The 20,467-nt window shown below is 35.8% G+C and overlaps 1 protein-coding gene across 1 annotated transcript in view; it reads left to right on the top strand.

Moving 5' to 3' along the window:
* Nucleotides 1-20,467, top strand: part of STX8 (syntaxin 8) — a 279,229-nt gene that overhangs the window by 167,848 nt on the left and 90,914 nt on the right. The window contains 1 exon segment of the mRNA XM_036768392.1: nt 12,786-12,887. Coding sequence (XP_036624287.1) covers nt 12,786-12,887 — 102 coding nt within the window.

Raw genomic sequence — 20,467 nt, 5'->3', positions numbered from 1 at the left:
TGAAGTAGAAAAATTCTAATAATAATTTGACAAGAACCACCAGATTTAATCTACATATGTTTTAATGTTGATCAACTTTATTGGAAAGGCAGTGATAAGGAAGCACTGTGGGAAAATATGTTGAAAAATGTAATTTAGGAAAAGAAAGAGTCCAGATGTCTTATGCACATATTATGATGAAAAGAATCAGGAAGTACTGGATGTGGTGAGCACTGCGTAATATAACAAAAAATAAAATGGATTATATTTTACCAGTCAGAAAATGACATGAGCATATTGGCATTATTCATGAATTAGCTAAGTGTGTAGTCAAACCACTGAGTCACTGGAGCAAAGATCAAAATTAATACAAAACTAGAAGAAAATACAAATGAAAAAAAATCATTATACTATCAAAATAGCTCCAACCTGACCTCTTTGAATAAGCCTTTGTTGCCAGAAAATGAACAGTAGATGAAGGAGTGGATGTTGATACTGATCACAACTGTTAAAGAATGTAAATCAATTTCCAATGTAAATCAATTGCCATAATGTGGAAACTGAAAAAGCTGAGAAATCATCTCAGCTAGCAAATAATCTGGTCAATTGGAGACAGATGTCAGGCAAGGGCAACACAGGTATAGAATGTAATTTTATATGCTGGGGACAAAAATCTTTCATTGCTCCCTATGATCCCCAGTGTTGTTTGATGTTTGTCCCTCATTCTTGAAGAGGACCAGTATCATTCCCAAGGTGAAATATGAACTCCTCAGTCTGATATTTACCTATATGACCTTTGATAGGTTACAAGGCTTCTTTTGTCCTTAGTTTCCTCATCTGTAAAACGAAGGAGCTAAGATAGATGACTTTTGAAGTCCTTTCCAGCTCTAAATTTGGTATTCTATGAATTTAAAACCCTGTACCATTTGGTTTCATCTTCCTTTTTCAGACTTAGTTCACATTATTCATCTTCACTGATTCTGTATTCCAGTGGCTGGGCTGTATTCCCTTTTTACTTGCATCTGTTAGAATCCTTAGCTTACGTCAAGACCCACTTCTTACTTCCTACATGAAACCTTTCCCTGTTCACCTGATTATTATTCTCTCCTACCTCAAATTATTATACTTATTTATTGGTGTGTATTATATTCTCCGTTGTATTCCCAGTGCCTAATAGAGTGCCACATACACAGGAGGTGACTAAGAAGTATTTGTTGTTTTTAAATTTTAATTGTCTAAATATTAGGATTTTGCAGTATGATATGTTTTGCATGTCATAAACAATATAAGTAATGTATTTCTGTAAAATATATTAGTTCTGGGAAGCCTGTGAACCTTCAGTTATCTATATGCATCCTGTCTTTGTAATCAATGTGTTTTGCTTATATAGAGATATGATTTTTTGGTTCTCTTCCAGATTGTGCTTCATTTCAATATATTTATACTCCTAATTTGTTGTTCTTCCCTTCACTTCTTTGGAAGGACTCACCATAATGGATTCAAATTTTGCTATTATGCTAATTATTTTTGCTCTACAGGTAATAAAATCTGCTATTAGTTCTCACAAATTCTTCTCTCAAGGTTCCAATTTGTTTCTTGAACCTTGGGAATCCACAATATTTTGTGTTTCATCAGGTATTGATTCAGTTTCCTTTATCTTACAATATTTATTTAGAAATTTTTATAAATCCTTTAGGAGGCTTGTTACTCATATTTACTTCTGATTTTAGTGTCTTATTGACTTTTAAAAATTATACATATATATTTATTTTCATTCAGCAAAAATTTGTCTTTTTTCCTTCCCTGATAACCTTCTCACCACAGTTGAGAACAAAAGGAAAACAAAATATGCTATAACAAATTTCCACAGTGGCCATGTGAAAAAAGGTCTCATTGTATACTGTGAGTTTTTTACTTCACAAGAGATGGGTACCATGTTTCATCATTAGTCCTCTGGAATCATGGTTAGTCATTATAATGATCAGAGTTCCTAATTTTTTCAAACTCGTCTTTACCACATTATTGTCTATAAATTGTTCTCCTGTATAAATTGTTCACTACATCCTGCAACTGTTCATACAAGTCTTCTCAGTTTGCAATGAAACCATCCCATTCATTATTCCTTATAGCACAATTATATACAATAATTTATTTACCCGTACCCAAATTTATGGGCACTTCTTCAGATTCCCATTCTTTGCTACCTCAAAAAGAGCTAAAATATTTTTTACCTCAAGATTCATTTTTCTTAAGACTAATCTCTCCTTTCATCTACACTCCCTCTAGTTTCTCTTTCTCTTTACTCCCTTTCCTCCCTAATTCTCTGTTGAGTGAAATGTATTTTTGTCCCCCAACTATCTGTGCATATATATATTATTTCCTCCTTTGATCAGTTCACAGGAGAGTGAGGTTCGAGTGTTGACTGCCCCCCCTCCACATCCTCTCCTTATTTGTATAGATGTCTACTTGCACACCCTGATTATGTGAGATTAATTTCCCTAACCTTCCTTTTTTTCTCTTTACACATCCCCTCCATCCCTACCCCCGACCTCCCGTGTATTCCTTTTCTCTTTGTTTGTGGATCTAGCCAGAAGAACACAACACAGAGAAAGAAGACAGTACAACACAGACCAGGGGCTAGCCAGATAAATCTGGAGCCTGCAGTTGGATATCCAGAGGCAGGTAGATGGGAGCAAAGACCAGGGCAGTGTTAGGTATAAGTGTAGTGTACATCTCTGTTGCTTTGGGGCTTCAGTAAGTAGGACAATGATTATTCCTTTTCCTAGATCAGCTCACTAGCCCGAGCTACCACTGGGGTCTTTGTAGCTCTAAGTACCCAAGGAAAGCCTCCACAAGACCCAAGATAATATGGATTTGGGCCCACCATTCCTTCTAGAAGTGTTCAAATCCTGTCTGTGACACAGAGTCTGAATTCAGGAAGTAAGGTTGGAAAAATGAATAAAGAAAAGAACATACTAATGATAATATTATGGATGCAGGGGTGTTCAAGAAACAAAAGTGAAATGAAACAAGAACCCTACAACATTTATAAGCAAAGCCTCAAAGAAAAATGCAGCTTTGCCACATGTGCATCTGTGATTTTTAGAAGAAATAAAGCAATAATTTAAAAATTGTGATATAAATGAAATGAGAACTTTAGAGCAGAGGTCGACAAACTGTGGCCCAAGGGCTTATTCTAGCCCACTGATTGTTCTTGTACAACTTGTAAACTAAGACTAGTTTTTTAATATTTTTAAATATAATATAGGAAACTACTTAGCAAGTAGGTCTACCCAAGGATGGAATGGGTTGCCTCAGGAGGTTTTCCCTTTTCCCTTACTAGAGGTCTTTAAACAAAGCTTAGGTGACTTTTCTGCTGTACTCTTTCATTTTTGAGGTCAGTCCATCCTATTTATGTTCACAGTTACGATCTTTAATTGCGTATTTCCTATATCCCATTCTTTTATACTTTTTCCTCTGTTTCCTCCCTGTCCTTTACAGAGAAGAAGAATGCTCAGCACTAGTGATTCAAGTTGTGTTAACAAACATTTATTGAATGTATATTTTGTCAGGTATTGTACTAAGCATTGTGAATGTAGTACAGACTAAAAGAAAGATAATCCTTGTAAGGAGCTTACATTCTAATGGAAATGAACAGCTGGTGTGTATGGGGGTGGGGTGGGGATGAAAAGGTGCTAAGGCATTAGCAGGAGCTTGGTGGAGAAATCTGGAATTGGGAATGGAGCTGGGAGAGGAGTGAAGGGGCAAGCATGGCTGATCTGAGCACATCCTCAAAATGGTGGTTTTGGAAAGAACTCACCAGTTGAAGGAGGGAGCCACAGAAGTAGAGGGACCTATGGTATGAAAAGGCTTCAGGGATGTAGGCATTTTCTAGTGTGAGGATGCTGCTTGAGCATGGTAGAGAAAGCAAGAGTAGAGTTGGGAGAGACGTGAAGGAGTAAATTTTGCTTCATATGGTCTGCTTCTTCTCCCCCACCTCTGTCCTCTTCCCATTGTCCAGACCACCATCTTTTACTCTTTTTTCACTATCTACCCTCCAAGGTTGAAGTTATGATTGATTTTGAGTCTACCTTCTCTTTTATTTCTTCCTCCCTCTCTCTTAGTTCCTTCTATTTTCCCTGTTGAGGTGAATTTATTTCTACTTCAAGCCCTGTCTGTGGACTTTTGATCAGTTAAGATGAAAATGAGGTTCAAATGATGCCCATCTTTGCACGATTTTCTCCTTGCATACCCAGATTGTGTGAGATAGTAATTTCTCTCCCCAGCTCTTTGCTTCACCTTTCTTCTTGATTATTTTGCAATTACCACTCGGCCTAGTGCTCTTCATTGTTTTTTATTAGAGTAAGTGTAGGAGAGAGCTAGGCTGCCATCTTTGCTGATTACCAGAAGGATGGATTGGAGCCAGATTGTTAGAAGAACTTTAAATGTCAGAGTAGTTTGTATTTTGTCTTGGAGGCAAAAGGGAGCCATTGCAATTTACTGAGCAAGAGAACAGACCTGCACTTTAGTAAAATCACTTTACAAGCTGTGTGGATGATTGATTGGAGAGGGTGGAGACTTAAGGCAGGAAGACCAATTAGGATGCTATTGCAGTGGTCCAGGTGGGAGATAATAAGGGCCTGTTCTGTAATGGTAGCTACTGTTCTTATGATATCATCTCAATAATGCTTTTGCTTTCAGCTAATTGTAAAGACACAGGATGGGGTGGGGAGAAAGTGTGTAGGCTATAGTCTTAGGAGTGTGGACTCATAGGGCATTTTGGATTTGGGACAGTTGTACCCACGGGACCAAGCTAGGAGTGTGACCATATATGGAGGAGGCAAGCCTGGAGGTGGTGCTATAAGAAACAACCACTGCATATTAAATATCTTAACAGAGTCTAGCATTGCTGGCAAAGTGACATGAGTAAATATGCTATTAAGTTAAATGGAAGACTCTAAATTTAAGGTGAGAAAAGAGTCATTTCACCCTTATATCCTGTATCCAATACATATATTAATATTTATCTGATTTGTTAAAAATTAATGCATTCCCTTTGTTACTGCTTTTTAGTTTTTAAACTAAACATCTCTTCTTCATCATTTTTATTTTTTTCTTTACTTTTTTTTTGCCCTCATTTTTCTCAATTTCTTCCCCAGGCTGAAGAAAATATTTTGAGTTCCTAATGTGGAATTTGATGTATGATAATTCTTAAATTCTTTAGCTACAGTTTGCTCATTTATACCATTTATCTTGTTTTAATCTAGTTCAGATACCTTCATCTGCCACTAGATGGCACTTAGGGGTGAATTTATGCAAACCGCATTTTAAAATCAAATTATTTGGAAAAATCTTGGTCTTCTAGGTAAATGCAAGATAGTTTGTCTTATTCTAGTGCTGGGGAGAAAAAATGTGTAGATAATGAGAGTTATATTGAAAAGGATATTTGTAAACTTAATCACATTTTTTCTAATGATTTTCATTATAATTTCAATATAATATGTTTGTAGGGGAAAACACTCAGTACTAAACAAAATATATTTTTTCTTATGATAATATCCCTACATAGAACGAGAGTAGTGCCTAAGGTCCGAGTACCCTGCTACATTAATTTTCTTGCAAAAAGTGTTAATTGTTCTTGCCATTTAAGGAAGTTTCCACAATTTATAGCAAGAACAAAAAACCTGGTGCTCACATAAGGATCGAGACATTGTAGAGGACTATTTTCTCTTTGCTTAACAGGCATTGGGGGAAGTTATAGCTTGTAGGACTTGTAGTAATATTTATAGAGCTTATATATAATTTATATACAGTATATAGCTTGTAATATTTGTTATATCTAAAGCTGCTTCCAGTTTGAGGGATTTGTAAAGTGGGAAATCATAAAATCATGGATTTTTCACATTAGAAGTGCCTTAATGCCTTCCGATTCAACCTTTACCTGATCACACTAATTTTGGAATAGAATCACTACCTACTTTGGATATTATTGAGCGGAACTTTGTATTGAATAGCTTAATTATATCAAATCTATAAAAACATATCAAATAAGTAGGAATTAAATATACAAATTTCTATGTTCAAATGACATGTAAATATTTCATATGTATTCCAAAGATTTGTGATTTTTTTCATTATGGGGAATCAAGTAGAATTTCTAGCAATACCTTTATTCAATTTACTCCAACATCCTACAAACATTAAGCACCTACTGTATGTACAACATTGTGCTTGTCAGGAGGATAGATCCAAAAAGTGAACAGTTTTTGCTCTCCAGGAGCTTGCGTTTACTAGGGGATGGATAGAATATGATGCTGGTAGCAAGCAAATACAACATGATGTGAGGAGAAAGAATGCATTTAACAAATGGGATCAGGAAAAACTTGAGCTGAGCCTTCAGCAGTCTAGTTCAGTTCAATTCACCAAATACTTCTCTGCTGATGCTTGAAAGAAGCCATTGATTTTAAGGCAAGGTGAGGGCATAGTCTTAAAAAGATTGTTAAATTCAAAGAACAGCTAGTAGGTCCATTTGACTGAAATGTACAGTGTATTAAGGGGCAAGTAAGAGAAAGGAACCAGATTGTGGAGAGCTTTAAATGCCAGGGGTTGAAGTTTCTATTTTATTCTATTGCCAATAGAATTTTGAGTGGCAGATTGACGGGGTCAGATCTGGGTTTTAGGAATGTTGTTTTTTATAGGAACGTTAGTTAAACCAACAATATTTATTAATACCTACTATATTCCAGGCACTGTGCTGTCACTATAAAACAGAAAGATAATCTCTGCCCTCAAGTAGCTTGGATTCTAAAGAGGGAAGACAAAATATAAGAGGGAGCTGGAAGGGTTAAGGGAACAGGGTCATGGTGGAAAGAGTTCTGAGGGTCAGGAATAAAACTGAAAAGGAATGAAGACATGGCTGGTATGCACATTTCCTTCATTTTTTTATTTTTAGCTTTAAATAATATTTTATGTTCCCCCTATTATATGTAAAAACAATTTTTCACATTTTCTTTTTTAAGTTTTGAGTTCCAAATTCTATCCCTTCCTCCCTCACCTCCACCTCCTGACACAGTAAGTAATCTGATATAGGTTATACATGTGCAATCATGTAAAATGTTTCCATATTCATCATTTTGTGCAAGAAAACTCAAAAAAGAAAGAAAGTGAAAAATACTATGCTTCAGTCTGTATTCAGATGACATCAGTTCTTTCTCTGGAGGTAGATAGCATTTTTTATCACGAGCCCTTTGCAATTGTTTTGAATCATTATATTGCTGAGAAAAGTGAAGTCATTCACAGTTCTTCATTGTACAATATTGCTGTAACTGTGTACAATGTTCTCCTAGTTCTGTTCACTTCACTTAGTATCAGTTCATTTAAGTCTTTCCAGTTTTTTTCTGAAAACATCCTGCTTGTCATTTCTTACAGCACAGTGATATTCCATTACAATTATATGCCACAACTTGTCCAGTCACTTCCCAACTTATGGGCATGCCTTCAACTTTCAATTCTTAGCCACCAACACACTTAGTTTAAAATGAAGGTTTTGGAACCATTCAGGGATGGAGTCAGTTTCCAGGCTGAGAGAAAAAGTTGCTGTGGCATGGTGGAGAAGAGCCTGGAGAAGAATGTGTAGAAGATAGATTAGAGAGAACAGACTTGAGGCAGGAAGGCTAGTTAGAGCATTATTATAATTATGAATCCTATTTCTGGCAGTTATATGGGAGAAGGAAAAAAATTTCATTTGAAGGAGAAAGAAATATGAAGATGACTTGGGGCCTTTGGAATTGGGAAGTGAAAGGATGGAATATGGGTCTCAGAAAATTGGAAGAATTTGAAAAGTTGAAGGGAGAGGAAAGATAGACTTAAAAGGGGATGGACTCAATTGAAAAAAAAACATTTGAATTGAAGGAAGATTTCAAGAGGAAAGGGACTCAAACAGAAGAACCCGATGAAGTACAGAATGTGAAAGTAGAAGGAAAGTTCCCAAAGAAAGAAGCAGAAGGACTTTAATTGGGGAAGAGGAGAATTCAAGGAGAATGTGTTTGTTAAGATAAATAAACAGTTGGTAAGAAGAGGTAAGAGTTTAGTGAGAGAAGGGAAAGGAGATGAGGAGTGACCGTCAGAGTGTTGAGGTATTAGTGAGTATCAAGGTATTGAATGCTGAAGAGAAGAGTGAGAGCAATGACTGTGGAGTTAAAAAGCAATTGCTGCACCATTTCTTCAGGAAACCTGTTAACAAGCACTTTATATTCACAAGCATTTATCAAGCATCTACTGTACTATATGCCAGGCACTGAGAATATCTTTAATATCTTTTTTAAAAAAACCGAATAGTCCCTGCCCTCTAGAAGTTTACCTTCTACTGGAGATAAGAGTAGGAGTGAAAATTAATCTTTAGGGAATGAACACAAATCTTTAACATGGAATAATTGTCTGATGGACAGTAGGTAAAGACTGTTTTAAGAAGAAAGGCAAATTTTCAATGCACATTTTAAAAAGCTTTGAGTTAATAGTTTCATGTGTAATTGGAAGTCTGCTTTTCTTTTCAGTCAATACAAATTGTTAGCTTCTTTATAGCCCCAGCTACATGGGATCAGTTGGAAGTTCTCCCAAGGTGCAAAGTATCCCTTTTAAAGGCTATACCTAAAAAAGAATATTGTTTCAGAAAGAATTGTTACATAGAATGAGATGAGTATTAGCCACTTTCTTTTAATGGAAAACATTTTAAAAATTTTGTTTTGATATCCCAATGTTTTATTAACTTTTTGAGGTATGTTAAAAGTTGCTACTCTGAGATAAAAAAAAAAATCACAAACTTAGACTGCTTTAAGATCTCAGTTAATTACTTTTTGAAGTGTGGTAATGCTGTGCCCCCTTCATTCTAACTTTGGAGTCTGCACTACTTGGGGACTACTCACTACTCCACCATGCTCCTGGAAGTTCATTATTGGGAAAACTTCACTATCCTGCAAGATTCTGTAAGTCTTGAATGCTAAATTCAAAGAACCTCCTTCCCTTCTCATTTAAAGGATTGGGCCATGAACTCTCCATTTAATGAGAGTTTTCAGTTCAAAACATCATTTCTTCCCTGGCTGCACTTTGGAACTTCCCTACCATGCCTCCAGTCTGGTACCTTCACTCTGCCCCTTGCCCTTTTCAGCTTCCTTTTGATTATTGTCTTCCTCCTCATTAAATTGTAAGCTCCTGAAGGTAGAGCCAAGATGGCAAAGTAGAGGCAGCAACTCAGCTGAACTCCCCCAATATTTCTTTCTAAATAATGCCTCAAAATCAAGTTCTGGAGAGGCAGAACCAACAAAAGGTCAAGGTGAGACATTTTTTCCAGCCCAAGAAAACTTAGGAGGTTGACAGGAGTGGTCTGTGACAGCAGGGTGGGAGCCGGCCTGGAAGCATCCCAGAGTACACGGCCATCAGCAAGCCTTGGAGGCGGCTGTAACAATGGCAGCAGCAGCTTTCGGAACTCTCAGCCCAGAGACAGTAAGGAGGTCAGAAGGAGATTACAGGGGACTGTAATCTGGCACTAGGTGCAGTATCATATTGCATGGTCCATATGCAGTTGTGGATTAGTTCCAGGATGATGACGAGCACTAGTGCTGCAGGGAAGCAGTGTTCCTAGTACTAATTCCAGAGCGGAGAGGAGCACTATCACCTGTGGCTGCAGGATAGCCGGGATCTGGTCATAGTTCCAGGGTGGAGAAGAGTGCTTGTGGTCACTCAGAAGGAAGCAGAGGCCCGGGTCTTGTTCCAAAGCAGAAAAGAACACCAGTGCTTGAGTCTACAGGAAAACACGGTCCCTTCCTCAGTAAGGAACAGAGCACAGGCCAGGAGAGGAGTGACCATACCTCTCCTTGGATCTTACCACCTTGGAAGCACTGAAAACTTATAGACCTATGTAATCTAGCTCTGAAAACTGCAGCACGAAAAGCTTGGGACAACCCCCCAACCTCCTCCCATACCCCCAGGAATAGAGCCTAATTTTGTTCAACTGTTTGCTTTACTACATGGGAAATTGATACTTAAAGCTCCTAAGAATTTTATCATTTTGATTAAAGAAATGCAAATCAAAACAACTCTCAGGTACCACCTCACACCTATCAGATTGGCTAACATGACAAAAGAGGAATATGATAAATTCTGGAGAAGGTGTGGGAAAATTGAAACATTAATGCATTGTTGGTGGAGTTGTGGACTGATCCAACCATTCTGGAGAGCAATTTGAAACTATGCCCAAAGGGCATAAAAATGTGCATACCCTTTGACCCAGCAATAGCACTTCTAGGGCTATATCCCAAAGAGATCATAAAAATGGGAAAAGGACCCACATATACAAAAATATTTATAGCAGCTATTTTTGTGGTGGCCAAGAACTGGAAATTGAGGGGATGCCCATCAATTGGGGAATGGTTGAACAAGTTGTGGCATATGAATGTAATGGAATACTATAAGAAATGATGAGCAGGAGGACATCAGAGAAACCTGGAAAGACTTATATGAACTGATGCTGAATGATGTGAGCAGAACCAGGAGAACATTATATACAGTAACAGCTGCAGTGTGTGATGACTGACTTTGATAGACTTAGCTCTTCTCAGCAATGCAAGGACCTAAAACAATTCCGAAAGACTAATGATGGAAAATGTCATCCACATCCAGAAAAAGAAATGTGGAATCTGAATGCCGATTGAAGCATATTATTTGCTCTCTGTATTTTTTGTTTTATTTTGTTTTGTTTCTTCTCTCTTGTGGTTCATTCCATTGGTTATAATTCTTCTTTGCGACATGACTAATGTGAAAATACATTTAATATAAATGTTTATGTAGAGCCTATATCAGATTACATGCCATCTTGGCGAAGGGGGGGAAGGAAGGGAGGAGGAGAAAATTTGGAACACAAAAGCTTGTGGAACTGAATGTTCTAAACTAAAAATAAATTAATTAATTTTTTTTGGTTTATGGAATAAAACAAACAATTCTATAACATACTATAATAAAAAAGATGATTGCACATGAAAATGCAAATCTATTATGTCAATTTGCTATTCCTTTTAAATATATAATAAAGTTATGTAAATTTCTTTTTTTCTTTCTCCCTCCCCCCACTCCACTGCCCTAGAGATGGCAGTGTATGTGTGTGTGTAATATACATATATAGGTATATATAATGTAAAATTATTCTATACATACCTCTACTTCTCATTTATTTCTCTAGATACATATAGTGCCCTTCATAGGTCCTTTATAGTTAATTTGTGTATTTATAATAGTCAATACAGTCACTAAAAGTCATTCTTAAAACAATATGTTCTTATTGTATGCAATGTTCTCTTGATTCTGTTCATTTGGCTCTTATTTCACTAAAGCTTTTCCATGTTTTTCTAAGATAATTGAGTTCATCATTTCTTATAGTGCAGTAGCATTCTGTCACAATTACATACCACAACTTGTTCAGCCATTCCCCAGTTGATGGGCATCCTTGCAATTTCCAGTTCTTTGACACACCACAAAGAGAGCTGCTATAAACATTTTAGAACAGAGGTTCTTTTTCTTTTTCCCTAATCATCTTTGGAAATAGATGTACTAGTGGCAATTTAATAATTCTTTGGGCATAATTGCACATTGCTCTCCAAAATGATTGGATCAGTTCACAATTCCACCAACAATGAATTGCTGTCCCAATTTTTCCACATCCCCTCCAATATTTGTCACTTTCCCCTTTAATCATTTTAGCTGATCTGTAAAATGTAGTTAAGTGTAAAATGATATTTCAAGGGTGTTTTAATTTGCATTTCTCTAATCAATAATGATTTAGAGTATTTTTTCATATGACTACAAATTGTCTTGATTTGACAAAGTTCTCAATATGTTTGAGATATGAGATATTTTACTGAGTAACTCTCTATAAAATGTTTTCCCCAATTTTCTGCTTTCTTTCTGATTTTGGCTACATTTGTTTTATTTGCACAAAACCTTTTTAATTTAATTCAATTGAAATTTTCCAGTTTATACTTTGCTCTCTTTCTTGCTTATTCATAAATTATTCATCTGTCTGTAAGTCTGATAAACAATGTTCCATGTTCTTCTAATTTTCTTGTAATATCTCTCTTTACATCTAGGTCACATATCTATTTTGATCTTATCTTGGTAAATAAATAGGATTTTTAAAAAGTATTGACACTTTTTTCAGTTATTTTTTTCTTGGCAAATTTTTGTTGTGTGGTTGTTTGTCTTGTCTTTGACTGTTTAATTTGAAGACAATGGAAGAAACTTGGCTACCTTGCAATCTCTTACTCTCTTATTTGAATGGAGTCCCTCAGCAAGCATATACTTTATTTTGTGTTCTGTTTAATTAAACTGAAGTTTCTGTGCATGTCTTCTCTACATTCCATTTGTAGAGATTTCACTTAAGCCAGCCATCGACATGGGACTTCACTGTGTTGAAATTTAACCTTCACTCCCTAGTTGCACAGAGAAAATCTTAGAACAAGTATGTACATTTGCGATTCTCATATGTTTAAGGTATTTTCCTTTGTCTTTTTGGCTACTATAAATTTCCTTTTCTTGTCTTTCAGTGGAAAAATTCCATGAATGGGTATCCTATATGGCCTTGAATACTCCAGAAATCTATTTTGTGTCATGTGAAAGATGTAGTATTAGAAAACAGAAATTTTAGTTATTTTTTGTTTGAGAAGGTTTTTGTTTTTAGGAAGAACTTCCAAAGAAGTATTATGATACAAAACAGACCATGACCAGTTACTAATACTGCATTTTATGTTTTTCCCCTCTAGAGATAATTGATGACCTTGCTAACCTGGTGGAGAACACAGATGAAAGACTTTCTAATCAAACCAGACACGTGAAAATGGTAGACAAAAAGTCATCATCTTGTGGTAAGAGAGATCTGAGTTACATTTGTATGCTTTTTAAATGACCTTTTGGGGTTTTGAAGAAAGCTCTTACATTTGGTCTGGGACACGGTGAATTTGAGGGGCACATGCAGGTTGTTTTATCCATTAGGTGGTCGGAAATGTGGAACTGCAGCTCAGAGTAACAGAGATTCAGTTGTTTCCCAGCATTGTGAAGAAGTGATAACTTAAGCCAGGAGAATACATGATATTTCCAATGAATAAAGCTAAGAATAGTGTCATGGACAGAAACTAGGGAGATGACAACACTTAGGGACTGGGATGAGGCAAGTGAAGAGGACTAAGATGTACGTTAAAAGCAGATGGAGAACCAGGAGAGAGAAAAGTCGTGAAAGCCAAGGGAGAAAAATATCAATAGTTTGAAAGGGGGTGGGTTAAGAACATCAGGTGTTACAGAAAAGTGAAAGATGCAGATTCCTGAGAAGAGTTTATTATATTTTATTAGGAAGTGACCATGAAGAAAACAGTTTCAGTAGAGTAGTGGGAACTGAAGGCAGGAAGTATACACTAATACTAATAGAAGCTTGTTTTTATTTTAAAATATTTATTTTTATCTATTAAAATTTATTTCAACACATCATACAAATACCATCAATTGACAACATACAATCTCTAACAAGAGTTTAACAAAAGAACAGAAGTGTGATAGTTTATATTCAACTTTCATAGTTTTCTGTGTATTAAGAGAAAGGCCAAGCATTTGCTTTATCAGCAAGTGCTTTTATTGTCCAAAGATTTCAGTCTAAGTTGTTTATGCTCTTTAAACTTGTTTTCATTTATATAATCATAGCGATTATCTTGTGTTGTTCCTTTTGTTCTGCATTCTTCACTCTTCACTATGTCACATAAGACTTCAAGTCCCATATATCTTTGAATTTGTCATTTGTTATGGCATAGTAATATTCCTTCATATTCCTTCATCACTATTTGTTCAGTCACTGGACATGGAGTTTTAAATTTTTTGCTATTACTAATGGTAATTTGATGAGTACTGTTCTTTTCTTATATGCAATTTTCGTGGGTTATGAAACCAGTATGATCATTAGTTCAAAGGGTATGAACTATTTAGGGATTTTCCCCCATAATACCAAATTGTGAAGTACTAATTTAGGATTCCTTACATAATATTTTCCTTATTATCACTGATTTTGAACATATTTCAGGTGGTTATTAATACTTTTGTATTTCTTCTTTTAAAAACCACTCATATTTTTTTTACTACCTACTTGTCTATTAAGGAATGCCTTTTAATCTCCTGTCAATTCCTTATAGAGTAAACAGAGCTGGTTGACTGCCAAATGGTTAAAGAAATTGTGGTGCATGAACGTTAAGGCATACTATAAAAGATGATGAATATGATGATTAGAGAGAAGCAAAGGAAAACTTACTGAACTTACTCAGATACTCTATCAGTGTGGATGATTTCACCCTTTCATACCTGTCCTTCCTGTGTGACTTTCATTCGTAAGCTTCCGTAAGTTCACCAGAAAGAGATCCACCCAATATCTTACATATGAAACTTCTGTCAAAAAAAACTTGTAGGAACAAAGTGATTTATTTTTTATATCACATTAATTTCTGAATGCTTTCCCTCTCTCCTTGACCCAGTGAGATACTCTAAGGTTCTGCCTTATGTTCTCCTCTTTCTTCTCTATATCCTCTTGATGATCTTACTGACTCCCATGGGGTCAGTTATCACCTTCATATCCTTTCCCCTTACTTTTGCAAACAGACTGGCATTTCATGCAGAACAACCCTCCTTTCTCATCTCCTCTTAGAATTCCTACTTTCCAAGGATTTTCCTGATTTCCCAATCTCTTAGAGTGTTTCCCCTAAATTAACACAGTGTGTGTGCGTGTGTACTTATCTTTGGATATGTTGTTTCCCCCATGAAAGATATGTTTCCTGTCTTTATCTGTAAGTGCTTACTGTAAACTCTTTGGGCTGAGTGAGTTTCATTTTTTAACATGTACATGCTCACTACATAGCACCTGGCACTTTGGTGAATAAATGGCTATTGATTGAAACAATGTGAGTGCTTTGAGAGTTGTGAGGTACCTGAAGGTAGGGAAGATACCAAAGTGGAAACAAACAAACAAACCGACCTTGGATCTTATTAATTAAAAAGCACAGGAGAAGATCAGCAGTCATCCACCTATATGCATGGCACATGGTTGGTGCTTAATAAAATCTTCTTTCCTATCTCTTGCATCTATTTCTGTCTTTCTACTCACATTGCCACTATCCTATTTTAAAGCCCTCATTATTTCTCACCTGGTTTGACTAGTTCATTTCCCTAATCTTTAGTAGCTCTTTATTACTTCTAGAATATAATATATATGTGTGTATGTATACACGCACACACACACACGTGTATATATATATATATATATGTATATATACACATACACACACAATAACATAACATAATATAAATATAATCTTTGGCATTTAAAACCTTTTATAATTTGGCCCAAACATACATTGCCAGCCTTATTTCAAATTACTGTTCTTTATTCATGCTGTAGTCTTCATGAAATGACTTGGTATGTTCCCATATCTGTGTCTTTGCCCTGGCTGTTTCCTTTGCTTATAATATTTTCTTCTCCACTTTTTATCTTAGAATCTCTATTTCCTTTAAGCTTCAGCTTATCTCTACTTTGTATACTCAGCCTTTCCTGATTTCCCTAGTTAATAGTGTATTCCTCCTCAAAAGTACTTTGTATGCCTATATATGTGCATAACACTTCTCTTGACAGAATGTAAATTGTGAGGGTAGGACTAATTAACTTTGTGCTAATATTCTTTTTTTCATATTTCAGTAGTATTTTCCTCAATTGCATGTAAAAACAATTTTTATCATTCATTTTTTAAAATTTTGAGTTCCAAATTCTCTACCTCCTTCCCTTTCCTAGGCCTTCCTGGGGAAGGTAAGCAGTTTGATACAGATTTTGCATGTGTAGTCATGCAAAACATATTTCCATACTAGTAACATTGTGAAAGAAAACAAAACAAAGAAAAACCGTGAAAAAATAAATTAAAAACCAGTATGCTTTGATTTGCATTCAGATTCCATCAGTTCTTTCTCTGGAGGTGGATAGCATTTTTCATCTTGAATCCTTTGGAATTGTCTTGTATTATTGCATTGCTGAGAATAGCTGTCATTCGGGTTGATCATCATACATTACTACTGTTACTGTGTACAATAATCTCCTGGTTCTGCTCGCTTTACTTTGCATCAGTTCATATAAGTCTTCCCAGGTTTTTCTGGGAGTGTTGTGCTCATCATTTCTTATAGCACAATAATATTCCATTAAAGTCGTATACCACAACTTATTCAGCCATTCCCTAATTGATGGGCATCCCTTCAGTTTCTATTTTTTTGCTACCACCAAAAGAACTTCTGTAAATATTTTTGCACATATAAATCTTTTTCCTTTTTCTTTGATCTCTTTGGGATACACACCTAGCAGTATTTGACCCAGTATTGCTGGGTCAAAGGGTTTGCACAATTAAAGCTGTTTGGGAATAGTTGCAAATTGTTTTCCAAAATGGATCATCTTTTCCTCGGTTTTAAAATAGACCAGCTTTAAACAAGATAAGTAGGATTTTTAAAAAAATAAGATTGAAAATATCAAGATGTCTTTCTTTTGCCACCCAGGTCACTTCTGGCTACCTCCTTCTAAGCAATAGTTGGTATGTTCTCAGAGAATACATATGGATTTTGATTTTAATACTTCTAAATAAAAAATAAATAGGAAGGTAAATCTACTGTAGATTTCAGAGCTCAGTATAAATGAGCAATATAAAAGTATTGCTTTGAGTTATCCATATAATTTCTATTATTAATAATAGTTAAGATTTACAATTTATTTTATAAATTATTAATGGCATTTTTCTGCCTTGCCAGTCAGATGTACATTGTATGTAGATGAGTAAGTATTCAGTGATTCAGTGGCTGCTTTGACATTTTACCTACAGATCAAAGATGTTCTTATAGTTAGTTCAGTCTCAACTTGACCTTTTTATGCATTCCATTTCTTAGAAAGGTTAAACTGCCTGTTGTCCTGAAAGAAGGGATTCAAATTCTTTTTTGCATTTCAAGAATTTGCTTTGGGAGAGAAAGTATCTAAAATTTTATGTATTCTTAACTTATGTTCTCAGATCTAATTTTTAAAAATATTTTCTTTTGGATAAACAATTTCCCAAACAACGTGTTACAATACTCTGATATGCTGAGAAGCTCTTAAAAGTATAAAGAAATTATAATTTTAAGGGGTAGTATTTTATATTTTGTAAATATAATTTTATTTAAATGTTTTCAGTTATGTTAGCATGTAATTTAGTGTAGTAGTTTCTGATATGTTATTTCCTTTACCACATGTTATAAATTCCTTCATTTCATTTTTTATCTAGGTAATTTGGTTTATCCCTATTTATTAAAAAAAATTATATTAGGTTTATCAGTTTTATTAGGCGTTTTAAAAGAAAGCTGTGTTTTTGCTAATTATCCTGATATTCTGTTTACAATGTGCATATTTCTGTTGATTTTCAAAATGTATACTTTTGTGCTTTGGGGTGGTGGTAATAATGTATTATTGCTTTTTGGTTTTTACAATTGCCCAGTTCATTAGTTGGATCTTTTTCTCTTTTGTTCACATTGATGTTCTAGTTATAAATTTTCCTCTAAAGACTACTTTATCTTTATCTTACAAGCTTTATGTTATCTCATTGTTTAGCATTCTGTTTAATGCAATCATTGTTTTTCTGACTTATTCTTTGACCTACTCATTTACGTAGACTTAGTGTTTCATTGCCTAAGTCTAAATGCTAGCTATGTTTTGTGCGTATGTGCATGTGTGTATACTGGTATACTTAACATTGTTTGAGAATCAGGAAGACTTGTGTACAAATTCTGCCTCTTACAAATGCCAGCTGTTTGTACCTGAGCAAGTCATTTTACTACTTAGTGCCCCAACAACTTTCTAAGACTGTTTTACATAGTAGCTGCTTATCTCCACTGGTAGGAGTTTCCTCACAAGAAATTTCATATGCCATTGAAACAACAGTCATCATCTGTGATCCTTAAACATATTTTCTGGGTTTATTTCTCATAACATTATTTTTTACTATTAACCTTGTTCAAAATCTTGATCCCTACTCTTGCTGTTTTGGATTTAGCCAAAGCACAATAGATTTTACACTGGTCCATCATTTTAACTTTGTATGAATCTTCATGTTTCTTATATACAGAGAATTGCTGGGAGAAGTTTCCCAATTCATTGCTTAACTTGCTTCCATTTTATGAGCAAAGTTAGCATGTTAACATAAAGTTTGATTTTCTCTTTATCAAATTATATTTTCCTTTTCTAGATTGTAGTCCACTAAATTTAAACTTATTATCCTTCCCCTCAAATGCTTCCTCTTTCAGATAGCACCACCATCCTTCCAGTTTCTCAGGCTTATAACTTTGGTATTATCCTGGACTCCTCATTCATCCTCCCTCCATATATCCAATCAGATGCCTTTCTACCTCACCACATGTTTCACTTCAGGCTCCAGGGCTTCTTGCCTACAGTTTCTATTTCTGGGAAAATGAAGCTTGACCGGGCAACAATACACACCACCAACACCACCATCTCAGTTCACCTCCAAAGTCCAGAGGCTCTGTATTAACAGCTCAGCTCACTTTAACACCACTCAAAAGGGGCTTAAGCTAAGCCTCCTTTCCACGGGCAGGTCTCTGCCCTACAGCTCCACTCATTTTCAAAGTTCGGAGGCTCCTTCAGCAAGTCTCTGCCATCAAAGGTCTCCTCTGTGCTCTCAGAGCTCTTTTAGATCTCTTGCCAGCTCTTTTAGGATTCCTCTCAGGTCAATGCTCATAGCTCATTCTTCTTCCTCTCTTCATTCTTCTATTCTCATCGCCGGCAGCTCTCTCTGTCTCTCTCAATGTCTTCTCTTCAACACCCTCTCGATGTCTGCCTCTCTCACACTCTGGGCTCTCCTTATATACAGTTCTAGCCAGCATCTGATTGGCTAGAACTCAAATCTCTGATTGGCTAGAACTCAATACACTTACAAGTCTCTGGCTAAAACTCATGCACATCTGATTGGCTAGAACTCAACTCACATGGAATCCAGCAAAAATCCCACTTTGCTTGCCATTACACCACATTAGTTTAGGCCCTTGTCACATCTCATCTAAATTATTGCAACAGGCTTCTAATTGATATCCCTCCCTCATCTTTTCAACACCCTGTTCCTTTGTTCGAACAGACTAGAGCACATGACTTGTCAACTCCAGTGGCTTCCTGTTGCCTCTAGGATAAATGTAAATTCCTCTGTTTAGCTTTTAGAACCCTATACAGCCTGGCCCCAACCTGTCTTTTCAGCCTCACTGGACATAATTTTCCTTTCCACACTCTGCAGTCCAGCCAAACTGGCCTTTTTCTCTCTGTTCTTCATACACAATATTCCATTTCCTTCTTTGATGCTTTATGTGTGCCATCCTCCTTGCCTGGAATGCACTCCCTCCACATAATAGAGTCTTCTCTATTCCTTTAAAATGGTGGTCAAACACTATCACACTATCTTTTGTTTGAAGTCATTTCTAATAGACCCAACTACCATTGCCCTCCCTCCCAAACTATTTTGCATTTAACTACTTAATATATTTATTCACTTCTATATTTTTGCTGCATATATTTATGTATGCACCTGTGTTCTCCCTCTCTGCCCTCCATTAGAATGTAAGTTCATAGTGAGGGTTTTTTTTTAATTCTTTATGCTATATCCCCAGTGCCTAGCATAGTAAGTGTTAGTACTTGTTGATTGATCATCTGGTCCAGTCACAAATTTTGGCGATACTAGGTCCTAAGACTAAAACTTGAAGTCTGTTAAGTTCCAGTCTAGTGCTATTTCTCCTACATCATCTTCTCATGTTTTTGGTTATATGGCGAAAAGTTATGTGTGAATGAAAATGTTAATTAACTATATAAAATTAAAATCTTTGGTCTTGATCTTTAAAGTGAGCCTTTTGAAGCAGTTATGAACACAAGCAATAATCCACTTTGGACATTTAGAAAGCTCTTGTTTCACTCTGTCCTAGTACTTCCTTACTAAGTAATGATGCATCAAATGTTAATAAAAAGTGTAACAAAGACTCAGCTTTCTCCTGTAGGCCTGGTGGCATCAGTATTTAATTAGCATTTGCTGTCTGTGTGCATGCTAATCAGGGAGTATTGAAAGCTTCCCAGTTCAATTCTCTACTTTCCTTCCTCTTGCTTGTATTATCACATTCTTCTTGGTAACTGATCTTTAAGAAGGGACCAATGCCACTTAAGTCCCTTGTTTCTAAAATCACCTAAGTCATCAAACTAGAGCAAATCTTTTCGTTACAGTTCTTCCACCCCACCCCCTACCCCTAATACTGCAAAGCATTCTCCTTGATCTCTGTTCTCCAGGAGGGATATCAGTATCACTTCATATCAGGATGTGATTGAGAGCAGCCAGTATTACAAATATTTGAATCTTGTGGGTGCTTG

The sequence above is a fragment of the Trichosurus vulpecula genome, chromosome 7, assembly GCF_011100635.1.
Source record: "Trichosurus vulpecula isolate mTriVul1 chromosome 7, mTriVul1.pri, whole genome shotgun sequence".
In the NCBI taxonomy this organism is placed as follows: domain Eukaryota; kingdom Metazoa; phylum Chordata; class Mammalia; order Diprotodontia; family Phalangeridae; genus Trichosurus; species Trichosurus vulpecula.
This window is presented reverse-complemented; position numbering and strand designations above follow the sequence as displayed.